This window comes from Myotis davidii, unplaced genomic scaffold (genome assembly GCF_000327345.1).
Source record: "Myotis davidii unplaced genomic scaffold, ASM32734v1 scaffold946, whole genome shotgun sequence".
Taxonomy (NCBI): domain Eukaryota; kingdom Metazoa; phylum Chordata; class Mammalia; order Chiroptera; family Vespertilionidae; genus Myotis; species Myotis davidii.
The window spans coordinates 1,136,128-1,157,898 of record NW_006297395.1 but is presented as its reverse complement, the minus strand read 5'-3'; the positions used below and the strand labels follow the sequence as shown (position 1 = coordinate 1,157,898).

General features: G+C 40.0%; 1 protein-coding gene across 1 annotated transcript in view; it reads right to left on the bottom strand.

Moving 5' to 3' along the window:
• Positions 1-21,771, bottom strand: part of SPON1 (spondin 1) — a 267,507-nt gene that overhangs the window by 196,885 nt on the left and 48,851 nt on the right. Inside the window, exon 3 of the mRNA XM_006773190.2 lies at positions 4,290-4,423. Within this exon, the coding sequence (XP_006773253.2) occupies positions 4,290-4,423 (134 nt within the window). The remainder of the gene's footprint in view (positions 1-4,289; positions 4,424-21,771) is intronic.

The window sequence follows — 21,771 nt, the reverse complement described above, 5'->3', positions numbered from 1 at the left end:
CGGGCTGGAGAACCTAGTGTGAGAGCATGGCTACAGAACCTGGCTGGAGAACCTGGAGAACCTGGCTGGAGAACCTAGCAAGAGAACATGGACACAGTACTTGGCTGGAGATTGTGGCTAGAGATCCTGGCAAGGCTGCTGATCAACTGAACGCTGTCTCCGTGTCTTTCCTTCTTCGCCGACTCCGTCCACACCTTTGGGGACCCCTGGACCTGCTGGGGTTGGACCCCAGCAATATATGTATAATCTTGGATGTAGGAAGGTTCTTTTTAAAATAGACACAAATCAAAATTCATAAGGGAAAGGATTGATACATGAGATTAAAATCAAGATTTTAATTTTCTGGATGACTAGATACCCATAAGCAATGTTTTTTAAAAAGGTAGAAAAAATATTTGAAACTTATAACAAAGCATTATTATCTGGAATATATAAAGATCAATTTTACATATAAGCACATGTAAGTATATAAAATTATATATGTAAATATTTTTACATAAAATATTTTTATATAATTATATAAAAAATACTTTAAAATCAATTTTTAAAAGCTACATCATTAGAAAAATAGGCAAGAATATGAACAGGCCCTTCACAGAAGAGGAAACAGAAATGGAATATATATGAAAAGATTCTTAATATTACTAGTAAGCAGGAAAATGCAAATTAATATAATATACCATTTTTTAAAACTATCAGTTGGGTAGATCTCTAAAGATTGATAATATCAAGAGTTATTGAGTCAATATGGAAGTAGGCTCTCTTGTTCATAGTCAGAAAAGATGTTTAAGTTGTCAAACTTTATAGAGGAAAATCTGGCAATGTCTATTAAAATTATAAATGTGTATCCCTTATGATCCCATACCTTGGCATCTACCAGGGATAAAAAACTTGCATATTTGCTCAAAGGCGCATGTACAAAGGATGCTCATCATAATACTATTTGCAATAACAAAAAAACTGGAAACAATCTAAATGTCCATCAACTATGGAATAACTAACACATTCCCACGATAGATGATTCGCAACAATTTTTAAAAAGAGGTAGAGCTATATTTTCTGACCTGGATATCTCTCCAACACATCTTATTTAGTGAAAAGCCATCCAAGTTCAGTACATCACGTAGACCATGAAACCATTTGTGTAAATTTAAATTTCCACAAAAATGAAACTATATTCTTTTATCCTTACTTATCTGCATATAAGAATAAGATAAATCTAAACAATAAATATCAAATTGATATATTTGCTACCATTGGGGAGGAAACGCTGAGATTCATTAGGGGCAATGTCAGGGTTGTTGTTCTTTTCACTTCTGTATTCTGTATTTCACTGTTTTCTGTATTATTTGAAATGTTACAATGTAAATGTACGTACATCTTATCTTAAAAACTATTAATTCCTCAGTGAATAGTTTTAGCTTGTATTAGCTCCTTTAGAAGAAACAAGGAAAAGGAAGAACATGGGGTTTTAGAGTTATATGGATGTGTGACTTCAAGAAACTTGTCTAGCCCTGGCCAGGTAGCTCAGTTGGTTAGAGTGTCGGCCTGATAAGCCAAGATTGTGGGTTTGATCCCTGGTCAGGGCACATAACAAGAATCAACCAGTGAGTGCGTAAAGAAGTGGAACAACGAATCAATGTTTCCTCTCTCTCTCTTTCTCCCTCCCTCCCTCCCTCGCTCCCTCCCTCCTTTCCTCCCTTCATCTCTCTAAAATCAATAAATAAAAATTAAAAAAAGAAACTTGTCTAATTCCCTGAAACTTGATTCCTCATTTGTAAAATGGGGGAGTTGTTGTGAAGATTAACTTAGATAAAACCTGTGAGCTGTGCAGCTGTGTTCCTGGTACAGAAAAAGTACTGGCTGACTTTTGCTCTCTCCTGCATTTGGCCCATGAGAACCCTAAGGGCCAAAAACATATGTCAGTTGCCTATACATATCATGCATATGCAGATAGAAGCTCAGTTACATTTGCTGAAAGAATGAGTGAATGCACAAGCCACATTGCTTAACTGGTAATAAATAAATGTATGTCCACATATGTTCATTGTTAATGGGTAAACGAGAGATGCCTTTCTGGCTTCCACCAGGGAGATCAAATGCTCTGGTTTGTGAGAACAAGAAATCATAGAAAAACAGAGATCTAGGTGAGGGTAAGGTTTTTAGAGTGGGAAGATCTGATGTTTTCCAACTTTCTTCTCCAGAGCCCCAGGCCCTGCAGAGGGATAGGGCCACCATGGGCAGGGGTATGGGTGCTAGAAAGCCAAACTGAGACCCGTGTTCAGGCTGAGAGATTGGACATACTAATGGACAATGGGCAGACCATATATGACAATGACAATAGAAATCTAACCCCAACCTTTGCAGCAACTCACCTGGGAAGCCAAACCACAACCTCTGAAGCTATCAGCCCAGAACATTTAGGACTTGGTCAATGACTGCCGACTTCTCTAACCTGCCCCTCCCCCCCCACCTCCTCTATTTTTAAGTCTTGACCAACCAAAGAAAGCCAAATGCACTCTCCAAACCAATTGCATAAGATGCCGCACTTCTAGCTATCCCCCTTCCTGCGCCCCCATGACCAGAACATACCTGCAGTCTTCCCTCTTTTCACTCTAAAGCTTTTCCACTCCTCTGCTGCCTTTGAGTCTCTGCCAAATGATAGTGATGATGGTCCCTGACTCCCTTGATATACAGCAAGCTCTGAATAAACAGATTTTGCTTGTTGTTTCAGTGATCTCTTGATTTCCACAAGGTCTTCTCCCACATTTCTACTAGATACTAGATATATGTTATATATTAAGTTTATATGTAAAATTTCATTTTAAAACTTCTAGTTGCTATTTTTAAAGCAAATCTCCAATGTAAATTAACACCAAGAGCTAAAGTTCTACTGCTAATTTTTTTTTTCCAAATCACCAGTGTAATTAATGCCAAGAGCCAAACTTCTCAAGGAATCTGAGGAAGGATGCTCAGCTTGCATTAAACTAAAAAAAGAAACAGATGATGCCCAGAAAGAGCAGCAAAAGAGAGGGCTGAGTCTGGACAGGGGACAGAGATTCCTAGAGATCTCTGCGGGGGTTTTTTCCATACGTCAGGCCCAGCCGGAAACTACAGGGATTGGAATGGGGAGGTGAAAGGCTTTCTTAGCAGCCTCTCCTGGGGGCTGGCCTGGAGTTAACCACATTTGTAATTCTGTTGAAATATCCACATGCCAGAGATGCAAACAAATAAACCAAATACATGAATAAGGCCTTGGGTGGTTTAAAGAAGAGGAAGACGGTTGGGAAGGTCTCAGCCACTACCTCCATGGGAAAGACTTCTCAGATATTGGAATTGGAGCCTTGGTCATCTAACCATGACTATTGTATATCTGAATTCCTAAAATTCTCACCGTCGCTCTATACATTCTGTAAATCTATTTAAAATAAGTCATTCCTAGTTTCCAAAGCTGGTGAATATCAGTGGATGTCTCAGTAGAAAAGGAGCTTTGCATTAAGTAAGTCTGGGGAATGCTGGATGAAACCAAGTTAAACAGATTTCGTTGTAGCAGGATTTTGTGATAACAAAATCCTTCAATATGATAACATATGCTGTGAATGTGCAAGAAGAAGATACAATATACAGCATTTTTCAAACTTGTTTAACCACAGAAGTTGATTTCTTGCCCGCCTGTTTACATCTCCCTGAACACCATTCTATGGCACACAGTTTTGGAGACACCGTTTTGAGATAATGCTACCTCTCAGAGGAAAACTATTAGCTGGTTAACACTTCTGATCATTTATTGTAACTTACCAAAAGGAAAACCAGGAGGTCCCCTAGGAAGTGGCACAAGAGGGCAATTTTGATGGGAGAAGGTAAAACATAGGATCATAAGGCAGAGCTGGAGGCTAATGGAGGTTAAGTTGGGTCTCAGGTCAGCCTGGCACACATTAAGGTTACTGGGTATTAGATTCCAGATGGAGAAAGTCAAAGATTATCCTCACCTGGTTCGTAATTTTTCTTGACCAGCCATAGTAGCATTATCTCTAGGAAGATAGAGAGTGGCCAGGAGAATCACTGTATTAGGTGAAAATCAAGATTTCGGCAAATGATTCTTTTATAGCACTTTACCAATGATGGCCTCCAGTCCCATTTTGGAGTGGAGATAACTGAGGGCAGAGAAATGATGCAACCTGCCCGACGGCCCAGCAAAGCCACTTTTCTTTCTGCAACCACACCATGAAGCCTTTGGTGGACCGCAGGGGAGGGGAGCGAAGTGTGAGGAGAATCCCACGCTCACTTACTTTAGAATGACACAGCCTGTTCCTGCCGGTGGTGCTATCCAGAACACCTGGATCCGTGTCCTCCTCCGTGGGGTGCTTTCCGTGACCGCGACAGGGCAGTTACTCATAAACTGTGTTTCTTCTTCATCTATGATCTGTGGAAAACCAGCGGAAAATAAACGCATTAAAATGTGCTTCGTTTGGGGAAGGCTCTTATGTTTCCGAGTTGACACTTCATTTTATTCTTAAAGCTGTCGTTCTGTGTTAGCAGCTCTCGATCCCCAGACACCAGAGTAGTGCCTGGCCTAGAGTCCCAGTCACTGCTTGTTGACTTAACAGGAGGGCAAGGATGGGGCATATGTCCTATGCTCTCCAGGACCGGGATCTTGGGTCAGCACTTTGAGGATCAGGAAACTAGGGGATGATCTTGCTCATTTCACTAAGATAAGCCGTGTCCCACTTCAGGGAAGGGAGAGGAGGACGGGAAAGAGAGCATTCAAAGCAAACACTCTATAGGGCTAGTTGTAACGCAGCAACGATTTGATAACTTGAAATGAAAGTTATCATTATAAGAAAACACCCCTTTGGAGAAGTATCACAAATTACATGAAGTTCCCCAGCTTCACAGCACTGTTTTCCTGTGGTCTCTACTTTGTTTCTTTTAAAAAAATGATTTTAGAGAGAAAGAGAAACTGGTGTGAGAGAGAAACATCAATCAGCTGCCTCCTGTAAGAGCCCTGACCAAGGTTCAAACCTGCCAATTTTTGGTGTACGGGAGGACACTCCAACCGACTGAGCCACCAAGCCAGGGCTCTCTACCTTCTGAACTTGTGCCTGAGATTAGTATTGTCCCAAGTTAACCATCAAGGTTTCCAATGGCACTGCAAAAAAGCTGGTAGCCATTCCCACTCCCCAAGGCTGCTTTCAGCATTTCTCCTGCCTGCTTCTGAGTCTGCTGCCAGTACTTGCCTATTCATTTTAGCAGAGCCATAGACTATGGATCTTTTGGGGAATCATCTAAATCCAATTGGTCTTAAGTGCCAACTCCAGTTGACTGGTATGTCATGAGGAGTGTTAATAACATTAATGGGTGACATTTATTGAGTGTTGAGTACGCGCCAGGCACTAACCTAAGTGCTTATCTGAATTACTCATTTAATCTTTAAATATAATCTAATAAAACTATTAAACCCATATTGTACTTGTTTCACATTTTTTTAAAAAAATCCTCTTCCTTTTAGCACAACAGGTTAAAAAAAAAAAGGCACTCAAACTCCTTAATTCATCATCTATTTTCTTCACTGGACAAAGCCAAGGCAGTTGCCTATTACATTTGTTTATCTCTGTATTCTTTACTCTGTTCCCATTTCCCTCCTCTATTTAACATGTACTCCTAAATATTTAATATATGTCCTTTTCTGTGTGGTGTGTGTGTGTGTGTGTGTGTGTGTGTGTGTGTGTGCGCGCTACTTACTTGAAGTTACATAGAATTGTTTTATATTTTAAGGTGTGGGGTTTTTTTTCCTCTTAACCTTATGCTTTTGGGATATGTCTGTGTTACTATATTTGAATGTAATTCATTGATTCTCTTGCCTAGTATGCCATTACATGCACAGACCACATTTTATCTATTCACTCTCCCACGTAGGAGCCCTCAGCTAACTTCCAGCTCTTTGCCTCCAGAAACATCGCTGCAGTGGGTCCCCATGCTGCTCTACTTGTGAACGCACATGGGAGTGTCTCAGCAACATAAACCATGTAGTGGGATTGCTGGGCTGTTGGGTGGTGGGTATAATATTAATTTCACTAAGTACTGCCAGATTGTTCTGCAGAATGACTATGCCTACTTTTCTTCTATTAGCTATGCATTAGTGTTCCCATTTCCCCACATCCTTATCAGTATTGTGATTGTTGGACTTTCTAATAATTTCCAATTTAATAGATGTAAATTAGTATCTTGATTTAAGACTAGCACATTTGAGCATCTCTTCACAAATTTATCGGGGTTCTGTGAAGTGTCTACTTAAAATCGCTGTCAGTAGATTTTCCTATCTTTTTTTTTCTTTGCTGATTTGTAGGAGTTTCTAGATATGAATCCTTCATCATTTACAAATATCTTTCTGTCACTCAGAGGTTCATCTTATCTTTAAATTCTTCATTTAACAGAACTCAATTAATTTTAACCTAGCCAAATTCATCAATTTCTCTCCCAGGGCTTGTACCTTTTTGGTTTTGTCTAAAAATTGAGATCACAAAGATATTGTCCAATATTTTCTTACATTAAGTTTATAATTTTACCTTTCACATTTAAGTCTTCAATCTATTTGGAATTTACATTTTTAATATGATGGAGTAGGGATCCAACTCCATTTCTCCATAATGTGAGCTACTTTAAAAAATTTAATAAACTTTTTGAAGGGCAGCTTTTTAAAAATATATTTTACTGATTTTTCACAGAGAGCAATGGAGAGAGTTAGAAACATCAGTGAGAGAGAAACATCAATCAGCTGCCTCCTGCACACTCCCCACTGGGTATGCGCCCGCAACCAAGGTACATGCCCCTGACCGGAATCGAACCTGGGACCCTTGAGTCCGCAGGCCAATGCTCTATCCACTGAGCCAAACCGGTTAGGGCTGAAGAGCAGTTTTAAATGTACTGCAAATTTGAGCAGAAATTACAAGAATTTCTGGATACTTCCTGTGCGCCCCCCCCCCCCACACACACACAACTTCCTCCATTTTCAACATGTAGCAGCAGAGTGGTACATTTGTTACATTAGATGAACCTACATTGACACATCATTACCATTCAAAGTCCATAGTTTATATTAGGGTTCACTCTTGGTGTTGTACATTCTAATGGTTTTGAGAAATGTATAATGACATGTATCTACTAAAGGCATTGTACACTGTAGTATTGTACTGAATCGTTTCATTTCTTCTGTGCTCTACCTATTCATCCCCCAACCCTCCAAAAAAACTTGGCAACCATCAATCTTTTAATATAATCACTTATTAATTCCAGGAGTTTTTGTCTTTTTTTTTCCAGATTTCTCTACATATTATCATGTCACTTATGAACAAAGGCTTTTATTTCTTCCTTCTCAATCTAGATATCTTTTATTTCCTTCTCTTGTTTTAGTGGATTATCTAGGACTTCCAGTAACATGTTGAAAAGTAGTGGTGAGAGGGGATCTTAACAGGAAAGTTTCAAGTTTCTTACCAGTAAATATGAGATTAGCTATAGGTTATTTTTTGTAGATGTTCTTTATCAACATCTTTATTGAGGACATTCCTCTCTATTCCTAGTTTGCTGAGTTTTTAGTGTGAATGTATATTGGGTTTTGTCAAATGCTTTTTCGTTATCTATTAATATGATTATGTGATTTTTCCTCTTTATCCTGATCATGTGATAGATTACATTTATTGTTTTTAGAAGTTGAAACAACTCTGCATACTGGGATAAACCCCACTTGGTTGGGTGTACAATTCTTCTTATATACTGTTGGATTCAATTAGCTAATATTTTCTAGAGAATTTTTGCATCTATGTTTATGAGAGATATGGATCTTAGTTTTTATTGCAGTGTCTTTTAGTTCTAGTATTAGTGTGATGCTGGCTTCATAAAACGAGTTGGGAAGTAGAGAATATATATAATTTCTTCCTTAAATGTTTGATGGAGTTAACTAGCGAACCCATCTGGGCCTGATGCTGTATTGTAGGGTTATTAATTATTGATTTAATTTCTTTATTATAAATAGGCCTGTTCAGATTATGTGAGTTTTGGCAGATTGTGTCTTTCAAGGAATTAGACAATTTCATCTAGGTTATCAAATGTGTGGGCATAGAGTTATTCAGAATATTCCTTTGTTATTTCTTTTAATGCACATAAAATTTGTAGTAATGTCCTTTTCTTTCATTTTTGATATTAGTAATATGTGTTCTCTCTCTTTTTTTCTTAGTTAGCCTGACAAGAGGCTTATGGGTTTTATTTATCTTTTCAAAGAGCCAGCTTTTGGTCTTGTCGATTTTCTCTATTAATATCCTAGTTTTAATTTCATTGACTTCCACTCTAATTTTTATTATTTATTTTCTTCTGCTTACAATGAATGTAATTTTGATTTTCTTTTTCTTATTTCCTAAGGTGGAACCTTAAATTATAAACGTCAGATCTTTATTCTATCCTGATATGTACATCCAATGGTATAAATTTTCCTCTAAGAATTGCTTTTGCTGCATCCCATAAATTTTGATAAGTTGTATTTTCATTTTCATTTAGTTCAATAGATTTTAAAATTTAGCTTGAAGTTTCTTCATTCATCTGTGTGTTAGTTAGAAGCATGTTGCTTAATTTCCAAGTATTTGAAGATTTCTGTTATTGATTTCTAGTTTAATATCATGGTGGTCTGAGAGCAGTCATTGTATGCTTCCCATTCTTTTAAACTTAAGGTGTGTTTTAGGGACCAGAACGTGGTCTATGTTGGTGAATGTTCCATATAAGCAGTGGTTCTCAACCTGTGGGTCGCAACCATCGGAAAACACATATAGCATATCAGATATTTACATTACGATTCATAACAGTAGCAAAATTACAGTTATGAAGTAGCAACGAAAATAATTTTATGGTTGGGGGTCACCACAACATGAGGAACTGTATTAAAGGGTCACGGCATTAGGAAGGTTGAGAACCACTGCTTTTGAAGAATGTGTAATCTACTGTTGTTGCATGAAGTAGTCTATATACGTCAATCATATCCAGTTGATTGATGGTATGGTTGAGTTCAAGTATATCCTTATTGGATATTCTGCCAGCTGGATCTCTCCATTTCTGACAGGGGTGTTGAAGTCTTCAACTATAATAGTGGATTCATTTATTTCTCCTTGCATTTCTACCAGTTTGCACTTCACGTTTTTTGATACTGGTTGTTAGGCACATACATATTAAGGATTGTTATGTCTTCTTCAAGTATTGACCCCCCTTATCATTCTGTAATTCTCTTTTTATCCCTAGTAAATGTCCCTGCTCTGAAGTGTGCTGTCTGAAATTAATATAGCTATTCCTGTTTTCTTTTGATTAGTGTTAGCATAGTATATCTTTCTTCATCATTCTACATTTAATCTATATGTCTTTTTATTTATTTATTCCTCATCCAAGGATATCTTTCCCATTGATTTCTAGAGAGAGTGGGAGGGAGGAGGGAGAGAAAGAGAGAAACATCGATGTGAATGAGACATATAGATTGGCTGCCTCCCACATGAGCCCCTGCCAGAGCTGGGGAACCTGCAACTGAGGTACATGTCTTTGACTGGGAATCAAACCCGTGACCTTTCAGTCCTCAAACTGACACTCTAATCACTGATCCAAAATGGCCAGGGCACATGTCTTTATATTTAAAATGAGTTTCTTGTAAACAACACGCAGTTGGGTTTTGTTTTTTTATTCACTCTGAAAAATCTCTTTTAATTGGTGTATTTAGACCATTGACATTTGAGGTAATTATTGATAATAGTTGGATTAATATTCGCCATATTTGTTATTATTTTCTACTTGTTGCCCTGGTTCTTTGTTCCTATTTTTGTCTCCCACACATTATCAGCCTTCTGTGGTTTTAACTGAGCATTTTATATGACTCTTTTTCTCTCTTTCCTAACCATATCGGTCATACTTTTTCTTTTGCTTTTTTAAGTTGTTGTCCTAGAATTTGCTGTATAGCATAAATTTTCAACCAACCCAAGTTACTTTCAAATGATACTATATTGCTTCATAGATAGTGCAAACCCCTTATAATATATTCTTAATTTCTCTATCATGTCCATTGCATTATCATTTATTTCACTTATACATAAGCATACATAAGCATATTTATAGCTATAAGTATATGAAACTGAATACATTGTTGTTGTTTTGAAAAAACTGTTATCTGTTTGATCAATTAAGAATAAGAAAAAAATAAAACTTCATTTTACCTTCACTTATTCCTTCTTTGATATACTTCCTTTCTTTGTGAAGATCCGAGTTTCTGACCTATATTATTTTCCTTCTCACTAAAGAACTTTTTAAACATTTCTTGCAAGGCGGGTCTACTGGTGGCAGATTCCTTCAATTTTTCTTTGGCTGAAAAAGCCTTTATTTCTTCTTCACTTTTGAAGAATAATTTCCCAGGATCCAGAATTCTAAGTTAGTGGTTCTTTTTTTCTCAACACTTTAAATGTTCCACTCAACTCTTTTTTGGGTGCATAGTTTCTGAAGAAAAGTTTGATATAATTCTTATCTTTGTTCCTTTACAGGTAAGGTGTTTTATTCCCCCTCTGGCTTCTTTTAGGATTTTTTCTTGTCTCTGATTGTCTGTAGAATAAAAATGATATACCTAGATGTAATGTTTGTGACACGTCTCTTTCTTGATGTTCTCTGAGCTTCCTGGATCTGTGGTTTGTTGTCTGATATTAAGTCGAGGAAATTCTCAGTTGTTACTGTTTCAAATATTTCTTCTGTTCTACTCTCTTTCTTCTCCTGGTATTCATATTAGGTGTATGTTATACCTTTTGTAGCTGTCCCACAATCCTTGGATATTCTGTTCTGTGTGTTTGTTTCTCAGTCTTTGTTCTCTTTGCTTTACAGTTTTCAAGGTATCTGTTGATATATCCTCAAGCCCAGAGATTCCTCAGCTGTGTCCAGTCTGTTGATAAGCCCATCAAAGGCATTCTTCATTTCTGTTCCAAGGTCTTTTATCTCTGGCATTTCTTTTTGTTGTTGTTTTCCCTCCTTAGGGTTTCCATCTCTGTGCTTACATCGCCCATCTGTTCTTGCATGCTGTCTCCTTAATCCACCAGTGCCCTTGGCTTATGAATCATGGCTGTTTTAAATTCCTAGTCAGATAACTCCAACACCCCTGCTATGTCTGGTGCTGATACTTTCTCTGTCTCTTCAAACTGTGTTGTTGTTGTTTTTTGCCTTGGGGTAGACCTTTCAGTTGTTTGTTGAAAGCTGGACATGGTGCACTGGGTAAAGGAACTGAGATAAATAGACCTTTGGTATTGTGGTGGTGAGGTGTGTGTGAAGGGTGAGGGAAGCCTTCTGTGGTCCTATTTTTATGTCTTGGTCTTTTGGTGACTTGAGGTCCTGCACTGTGAATGCCACAGGTGCTTCTCAGTTTCCCCCTACTCCTTAGATGAGACAGGGTGGCTGGAGGGCTGGGGTTGTGTGTTTCCTCTCCCTCCCCTCCCAAAAGTTAGGCCCTGATAAAACAGTTAGTCCTTATACATAAGCATATTTATAGCTATAAGTATATGAAACTGAATACATTGTTGTTGTTTTTAACAAACTGCTATCTGATCAATCAAATAAAGGCAGGCCTTATTGAGAACAGAATGTTCTGGCATATTAAAAATGATTCATTTTCTCTTCCCCCTACCAGAAGTGCAAGGGAATTTTTCTCTGATATTCACCGTGAGGACAGATGTGATGGCGCTCCTGGAGGTAAAACTCACAAAAGTTTTGTTCCCCTCCCCAAATTCACCAGCTGGGTGTCCCTGGAGATTTTAGCTCTCAGAATTGTCCATGCTGAGGAGCTTTTAGCAATCTATCAATTACAGTTTAGGTTTCCTGCCCTGATCTGTGGAGGTTTCTGGTCTGATAAGTTGTGATTCTCTGTACCTTCCTCTCTGTCTCTCCCTCTGATAGATGTTAAAAGAGTTGATTTTTCCATTCTGATTGGCTTTATACTTGTTAAGATGGAGGGACAACTTCCAAGCTCCTTTCACTTGGGATGGGGCCCCAGAAGAGCCCATACTGTGAGCTACTTTAATACTAGTTTCAACCCATCTTTCCCCCACTTTTTTGTGATGCCACCTCTCTCTTACATAGACTGATGATGCGATTTATTGTCAAACAAGGATGGGAAGGGCTGTTATTAATAATTGTTCTGGGACAACAGGCAAAACTGAGACTTTCCCAGGCAAATGGGACATATGTTCAATGTAATCGTGTACCAGGTTCCCAAACACTCATGTTGTTTCTGGCAGTGTAATATATTTTAATATCTGGAAGGGCAAGTCCCTCTTCCTTGTTCTTCTTTATCAACATTGTGCTATCTGTTTGTGGCTCTTTATTTTTAGGAGCTCCCTTACCTCTTGTCACATCATTTTATCTTCCTGATGTGACAAAATCCCAATCCTAGATGACCTTCTCACACTTGTGCAGCACGGGGCTGCTGGACAAAGCCCACGATAAGGTCAATTATCTCCTATATTAATTGACTCCTAGCCTCAAGTCTGCCCTGTCACTTTCCCACTCTTGACAATAATGATTTCAAATCTTCCCAAACCTCTTATTGTATTACTTTGCCTCTTATTTTACAGGAAACAAACAAACAAACAAAACCAAAGGTTATCAGACATAAAGTCCCTCATTTTCCCATCTGCAGCCACCATGACCTTCTTCATTCGTGTGATAACAGAGGAGCCATACTTTCTTTACATCTCTGCTTTGGTCCCATCCTTCTTCCTGACTCTAACAATTACTTCCTTTCTCCCTCCAGATTCAACTTTTGCCCCAACTAAATCATTCCCATTAGTCTTTTAAGCACCTTTGAGCCTCTCCACTTAAAAATTAACAGACACTCAGTTAACTGTAGGCAGCGCCTGGGAAGGCACATGAGCTGATTGTCGGCCGAGTCCAGTGGCATCGGCAGAGCCACATCCTGGAAACATACTGTGCCAGAGGCAGGTATGTTGTCAGCCTGACCCTTAGCTCAGGTGCCAGGGAGTGGGTTTCATTATCTAAGTTCAGCCAGGTGCAAGGAACAGACGCAATTATCCGGGCTCAGCCAGGAGTGACAATTACAAAGAAGCCACAAGAATGAAGAATTACAGCTTGATCTTTAACCATGATTTCACATAATTTCCTTTGTCTTAAACTCTAGTAAAACTTCCTGGAATCATGCTGTATATAATAAACGCACTGCACCAGCTCTGGGTCACTGTCTCTCCATCAGAGGGCAACGTCCCACCTGGCCCCACATTTCCCTACTGTCTCTGTGTCTGTCACTTTCTTTCCTTTTCTCAATCCCCAGGCACCCCTACTCAGGACTCATCCACTCTCTAGCAGTGATGGTTGAGGTAAAGAGAGAAAACTTATAGTTAACCCTCATCCCCTTCTGATTACGGTGTTCTCTCTCTTCTCTCCATCATAATGAAATTACTTGAAAGAGTTGGCTATATTTACTGTCTTCACGTCACCTCCCACTCATTTTTAATCAAATCCCAAGGTTTGCAGATACATCACACTATCCAAACAGCTCTAGCTAAGGTGATCCCTGGCTTTTAAAAAATATATATTTTTTTATTGATTTCTGAGAGAGGAAGTCAGAGGGAAAAAGAGATAGAAACATCAGTGATGAGAATCATTGATAATCATTGATTGGCCACCTCCTGCATGCCCCCTACTGGGAACAAGCCCAGGCAAGTGCCCCAACCGGGAATTGAACCACGACCTCCTGGCCCATACATAGATTGACACTCAACCACTGAGCCACACTGGCCGGGAGCTGACCCTTGGCTTTTGCAATGCTTAACCCAATAGGTACTATGTAATCCTTGTTCTTGAAACATTCTTCTCCCTTGGTTTCTGTGCCATGGCTCCTTGCTGCTCTTCTCCCCACTTCAACTTTCTTGTCCACTCTTTCTCCACTTTCTTTGGCTGCTCATCCTTCTCTACTGGCTTTTAAATTGGAAAGTTCTCAAATCTCAGTCCTGAACCCTCTCTTGTTCTGACTTTATTCTTTCTCTGTAGGTGATCTCATTCAGCTCATGCTTTAATTACTACCTCTGTGTAGATAATTCACAAACTTATATTTCTAGTCTCGGCTGCCTCTCTGAGCTCCAGGCATGTATCTCCAACTTTCTATATTCTACTTGCATTTCCTCTTGGATCAAAACGCCTCAAATCCACCTTGTCAACAACTAACTTAACAATCTTCCCTCTAACCTGGTCCTATTCCCATTGTACAAGTCAGAAATGTTGAACATCATCCTTGGCTCATCCTTCTACATCCAAATGCTTCCATTTTACCTTGCAAATAGCTCTTGAATTTCTACTACTATCCCTACTACACCCTTGATGAAGCTACATCATTTAAAATCTCAAACAACACAAAATTATCCTAACTAGTCTCTGCACATCCTCTCTTGCCTTTCTTCAGTTTGTTCTCTACATTGCAAGCCAGAGCAATTTTTAAAAACACAAATATAACTAGAATATGTCCCTTTTTAGAACTATTCCACAGCTTTTTCTTGTTTCCAGAATCAAGACCGAATCCTTACCGGAGCCGAGTCCCCGCCTTCCTGCCTCTGTAGCCTCATTGTGCCATCTCCCTCCTTGCTTATCTGCTCTTGGCCACGCTGGTCTTGCTTTCTTCTGAAGCTTAGTCAGTTCCATTTCCTTCCTCCCTCCCTGCCGTCTCCCTCCCTCCTTTCCTTGTTCCCTTCATTCCTTTCCTCCACCTCACTTTTCATTGAAAAGGCTTCCCTGTCTCCTTTCACTGTGGCAATTCCCCTTCCTTATATATGTTCTCATATACCCATTCCTCTCCATTTAGACTTTATATCACACTTCTCATCTTACATTTGTTTGATTTCTTGATTAACATCTACTTCTCTAATCATCTGTAAGCTACAGGAGGATAGGTATTGTCTCTTGGTGTGTTTTTCCCCCCATTGTGTCTTCAGCGCTAGCGCAGTGCTGGTACGTAATAGGTGTGCACTGAATAACTAGGTGTACTGCCTCCCCGCTTTGGTTGCAAGATTCCTGGCTCTGTGCCTTGGTTGCACTATCTGCCCAGTTCCCTTCATTAGACAACTCCCTGGACTTCCTTCTGACTTTAGACTATGTTTTCCTAAATGATTATTAATAAATGGCTAGCATTTTTGAGCAAAGACTTTACATATATTATTTTCATTCCCCTCAAACCTTATTAAGTCTATCCTTGAAGAAACTACTGTGATGCAAATGGGTTCAATAACCTGTCCAAGTCCCATAGTGAGTGGTAGAGCTAGAAGTTAACGCCGGCCCTACGTGGCTCTAATGCCTGTGCTCTTTTCCCTATACCACAGACCCTCCTAATAGTGTCATCTCCCTTATGTTAGGTAAGAATTTTCTCTCTAGCCAGGCTTAGTCCCATAGAACCGCACACACGGGTCCAGCCCACAAGAACAAAACACCCCGCTCCAACACACACTCAGATAGTTGGCAAATGTAAATAGTAGTACTTTTGCTTCATACTTTCTTGAAGAGTTCTTAGATTCCCTTCTGCAGCTTTGTTGGGGTGAGGGTGGATTTCCAAACAGTGTGATTTTCTTGGACTTGTACGGTGGCCTCCAGTGAGGACTCCCTTTAAGTAAAGGTTGTCATAGAGAACTCTCTCAGGGACCACTAATCCTAAATCTTCTATTATTATTTCCGACCATTAACCTATTCCAGCCCACAATCTTTAAAATCTTTGGGAGGGTTCTGGGTGGCTACATTGGGAAAACTAAAGGGAATTAATATTTAATCGACACCTACTATGTGCCAGGTACTTAACAAGGTCACAACATTGAGTTCCTGAGGGGAATAATTATCACCATTTTACAGGTAAGAGAATGAAGCTGAAGTGATCTGTCCTGAATTCTGACCCCAGGCTATCTGAAGCCAAAGCCTGTGCTCTTTCCAGCTGCCTCTGGCAAAAATTCCAGTGGGCGATAAGACGAAGGCCCTTGGTCCAGAACTGAAACCAAGAAGAATGTTTTCCAAACCATGAAAGCCTAGTCAGGTAAATACTGGTTCCGTTGTTTATCCATAACCTCAGTTGCCAGATGGCGATTAAGTATTGAACAGAAGGGGTTGTTTCCTCCAATTCAGAGGATGCTTCCAAAGTTGTTTGCTTTTTAGAAAATATCAGCTTCTTTCCATAAACTCTGGTTCTATCAGAACCTGCTCTTGTGCCTGTCCCCAACCCCCAAACGTCTCCACATGTTAGCCACCAACTAAATGTAGTTCCCTTAAAAAGCCTTCACCAATCATTTTATGTATTTTTTAAAATCAACTTCAGAGAGAGGAAGGGAGAGGGAGAGAGAAATAGAAACATCAACGATGAGAATCATTAATTGGCTGCCTCCTGCCCACACCCTACTGATATTGAGTCCACAACCCGGGCATGTGCCCTGATGGGTAATTGAACTGTGGGCTCCAGGTTCATGGGTCAACACACAACCACCGAGCAACACCAGCCGGGCCCTTCACCAATCATTTCAACCTGTGGTTTATTTTCTGAGGACCTGAGACCAGAAAATTAAAACATAGTAAAATAGGGGGTTTGTGTCTGGTAGTAGCACTGTGGGTGATTTTTATTTCTTTTCTATGCTTATTGTCTTTTCTAAATTTTTTACAATAATGATAAATTACTTTAAATGGAAAAGTTTCTAATTTTTTTAAAGGGCTTTATCACAGCAGTCCATGGGTAACATTTCCATGTTTTTACTGAAGGCTAAAATAGACCTTCTCAGGATAAGTCTAAGTTTAAAGTCACTTGGGAGAGATTTGCTGGTCAAACCAGCTGCTTGACTCCCTGCAGGCAAGAGAGTTTAAGAACCTGTTACTAACTGGTCCCCATCCAACCAGATGAGATAGCCAGGTATGCCAGGTAAGACCCAGGTTTAGACAGGTGGACAAGGTTTTATTTCCAGAATTCTTGGCAACCTACAGTTAAAGCAACTAGTGTGGCATCTGGTCATGAATAACCTTTTCAAATATTAGAGATGTTCTAAGCCACCTCATCAGTATGACTGTAAAGAATTCCAAAACTTTTCATTGATCACAATCTTAGTCATGAATCACACATCAAACCTATTTGAAAACTGCATCATGACCTACCTTTACCCTGGTATTTTACTCTTCCCTCATCCTATTTATGGCCTCACATTCTTGAGACTTGAATACACAATACTTGTTTCCTAATCTAATCTTGGCTCCCCTTCTCAACTCTGATCTGGATTCTCTCTCCTGATAAGTTGTCTCACCCTTTCTGGTCCAACAGACATGAGCCTCAGGAGATGAGCCTACACAGCATTAAAGTACCAGATGAAGTTCCAAGTGTTCCAAAAAATGTGTGGACTGTGAGAGTCAGACATCAGAGAGAATCCTATCCACAAATCCATGTAGGTGGCCTCTTGGACATATGTCTTCAGGAAAGACAGCCTGGCATAGACATCAGGGCTAGTGGTCAGGGTCAGGACTCCAGTTCCCATGTGAGAAGTGAGGATAAGTCATATAATTGTAACAGGAACTTGAAACAGCAGCCACAACAGAAAACAAACTGGCCCCATGAGCTTGGGCTTGCAGCAGAGTTGGCAGGAGAGGGTAGGTTTGGAAGCTTGTGCCTTGGGATAGGAAGGGATGTCTGCTAAGGGGATGTGCGATGTGAGTAAGAGAACAACTCAGGAGCCCAGGGGCCAGTGCAGGGCACCACAACCAAGGATGCCTAGGAGGGGGTCCAAAGTTTTGCCATGTGAAATATGCCTTATGGGATATTAATCTTAAGATTTTTTTTAAAGTAACACAAGAATCAGGAAAAACCTTTGACCTTCCCCTTGACTGCCTACAAGGAATTTAGATGGAGAACCTGCTCTAGGAAAGGAGGTATCACCGTAGATACCTATAGTTTATTTTAAACTAGTGTGTGAATAACAGAGAGGAACCTAGCAAGGTTCATTTGTTCAAAGTCCTCTCTGTGGCCCATTGCTAAAGATGGCCCAGCAAACATTCATTTACCAAACATTTGCTTTTCCATCTCCATGTGAATTGTCTTCTTGACTCTTGAAGTTCCAAACCACCCTCCCCCCTTTCTCCTTAGCTCCAGAATGGCATCTAAACCTCAACTGTCCAATGCCTCTTTGGGTCTCTTATTCGTTTGGCATCCCCAAATGTACATCTGTAATGACTTTGGATATTTTCTCCTGTTAATCTATCTCATGTTAATTTAATTATTAGCCCACCCAGAAAATTATTTTTCATGTCCCCACACCTATCAGGAATAGTGATGTGATAACTTTCAACTGGGGACAGTGTCCGCTTAAGTCCTTATTGATCTCGATAGCAGGTGGGCTGAGTCTGAAGGAGTGGGCATCAGTGCATCTAAATACAGATTGTTGAGTCAGAGAGCATACAGGGCGTTGATAGGGACTGGATATTTCTTTTTTTTAATATATTTTATTGATTTTTTACAGAGAGGAAGGGAGAGAGATAGAGAGTCAGAAACATCGATGAGAGAGAAACATCGATCAGCTGCCTCCTGCACATACCCCACTGGGGATGTGCCCACAACCCAGGTACATGCCCTTGACCGGAATCGCACCAGGGACCCTTCAGTCCGCAGGCCGACGCTCTATCCACTGAGCCAAACCAGTTTCGGCAGGATATTTCTTCTCTAAGGTTTGTGAGTAGTGGTAGAGTAGAAAGTGCATGAATGTTTGAGTCAGGTAGGTTTGGATTAAATCTTGGCTGACATTTTCCAGTTTTATGACTTTGGCCAAGTTACCTGACCTGTCTGAGTTTGTTTTCCCATCAGCAAAATGAAGATAATAATACCCTTATTGTTTTGTCAATAAAATAAATATATGAGATTGTATTTACAAAGCATATAATGGATCCTCAGTATATTATAGTTAGAGGAAAGTGGTCCCCCAACACCTTAGTCTAATTGTATTAACACAGGAGAAAGACACTCTAAAGAGAAGAAGCAGGAATACTGTTTCATTGGAGGAAAATTAGAAAACAGTGAAGCAAAAATTATGAAACAAACATTGCTCATAATTATACTACCCCCAAGTTAGTTATTAACATTTGATGTATATCTCTTCAGATTATGCATATACATACACATATCTGCAATTCTAAAATATAAGATTGCACTAGACTGTCTTGGAATCTGCTTTGCACTCAATAACACATCATGAACATTTTTTTTCTACTCAATATCTCAATAAAATATTTTATGGCTGTATAATAGCCACAGTATGGTTTACCCACATTTCACCTAACAAACCCTCAGGTATGTTGGACATTTTGTTGTTTATAATTTAGAGCTATTATGATCATCCCATATGGCTAAATTTCATATCTTTAATTTTTATTGGAGTAAAGTTAATTCAGGTTATTATTGCTGGATTTGTCCAGGAAGGGATTTTGAACAACTTCAATAAAATCTGAGAGAGAACCCAAATAGAACAATCCCAGCTATTAAACTACCTCTTTCTAGTTTCCCATGTGTATTTTCTCAGTCTGAAAACCACGGGAGGAAAGACAGTTGCTTTGTCTTTTATGAAAGAGCTTTCAATATCGATTTTTAAAAATTAAATAAAGATTTTCTTCTTTATTGCTCTAAAGAGTAAGTTTATTATAAAAAACTTTACAAAGACAGAAAGGTAAAGGGGAAGAAATCTTCCACTGTTTCAATCATTTTGGTTTGTGTGTTTCCTTCTAGCCTTTTCTCTATTTAAACTTTGGAAGTTGTGAACAGTTGTGTTCATATTGTGTGCATAACTTTATGTCTTGTTTTTCATACTTGGAGCCTCCCGGTTTTTCCAGGTTTTTCTAATTGTGTCAGAAACATCCTTTGAATGTCTTCATTGGCTGCATTTTCCAGTTTATCTTTTGACAGTGGTCCCTCTTGTAGGCTGTGAAGATTTAGGCCCCAAACTTGTCCTCCTTCCGACAAAGTCCTACAAAGACTCTCACCTCTCAACCTCATACCCCTTCACCAAAGTTACTAGCATCCCTTTCTGCACTAGCATCTCTTCCAACAGAATATTATTTTCATCTTTGTTACCCCTTCTGCTTTATATTTTCTCTCCTAGGTGTGTGCCCCCCACCTCCCTGAGAGGCTGCAGAGGTGGCCATGAGTGTCGTAGGTGGACCCTCAGACACCTCGGCCTGGGCACGTGGCCTCCAATCCACAGAGGTTGAGTCCCAAGAGCTAATGGGTTGTGTTCTCCCTCAACAGCAGAGAAATTCTCCAAGTTAAATGGGTTGTTTCCCATAGTGAGAGCAAACACAGCAGGCCAGTCTCAGGAACAGGGCTGGAGTGGGACTCATGGGTGCTCTGAGAGGTTAATAATGGTCCCCGTTCAAAATGATATTCTCTAAATATATGCCCAACATGAATTTGGAGAGAGGCTGAGTGCTGTGTGGGGGGAGGAGGCAGGGAAGACTGCTGGCTCAGCGCTCACTCACTCTCTATTGCCCTGAGCAGGTCAGCTCTCAGCCATGAACTTGCACACCTCACCTAGCAACTCAGGGCCCTGGAAGGCAGGCTAGACACCATCTCTTGACTCTTAAGTGCTTCCCAGGACTCCCCCTCACCCCTCTCCCAAGAGGCAGGTGAACATCCTGGGAGAGCTTACCAGCTTATTTACTAGTGGAACAACTAGCAAATTCCTTAACCTTTCTGGAAGGAGTCTTCTTCCCTATAAAATGGGGGATAATAATAGTATCTACACCTCCGTGGGCTGGAAGGCTTGAATGAGTTAATATATGGAAAGGAGTTAGAGAAGTTTCTGGCACAGAGCTACCACTGTGTGTATTATACTCACGATGGGTCCCTTATAATAATAAATACTAGCATCATTCTCATGTCATGTTTGCTCGCAGTAATTCTGGTAAAGATGGTTTTCCCCAACTCATTACATTTTCAGCGATGTTTTAATGCTCCTTACAAATTGGTGTCCTGGCGCCAGCCCAGCTGGCCTGCGCCTAAATCCAGCTTGGCTTAGGAGCCGCAAGTACAATGGACAGGTTCCAGTGTGTGTGTGTGTGTGTGTGTGTGTGTGTGTGTGTGTGTGTGTGTGTATGGGTCATTGCCCAATCACTCTATCCACAGTGTAGCCCTTATTTAAAAAGAGAGCCTCATCTTCCAGGTGATGATTGGGGGGTTCTAAAAAGTAGAGACGGACTTTGGGGGAACTGGTCATTTACCAGGGGTAGGGAATCCTCAGTAAGAAAAGAGATATCTCACCCTGGCTGGTTTGGCTCAATGGATAGAACGTCGGCCTGCAGACTGAAGGGTTCCTTTCCGGTCAAGGGCACATGCCCGAGTTTCGGGCTCTATCCCCACTAGGGGGCGTGTGGGAGGCACCCAATCAATGATTCTCATCATTGATGTTTCTATCTCTCTTGCCCTGTCCCTTCCTCTCTCAAATAAATAAAAATATATTTTTTTAAAAAAGAAAGACATATCTCCTTTAATGGAATCAAGAAGAAACGGAAGAATTCTCCTTCAAACCAGATGAAATATGCCTCCTAGGGTAGTGAAGGGAGTGGGATGTGTGGGCTTAGGAGCCTAGCAGACCGGGTCCGATTGCTATCTTATTCATTGAATGAGCTTGAATGAAGTAACTAACTGTGTGTCAGTGTTCTGATCTGTTAAATGGATATGTTATGCTGACAAAAGAAGATGCTCTGTGTACAGTGTCT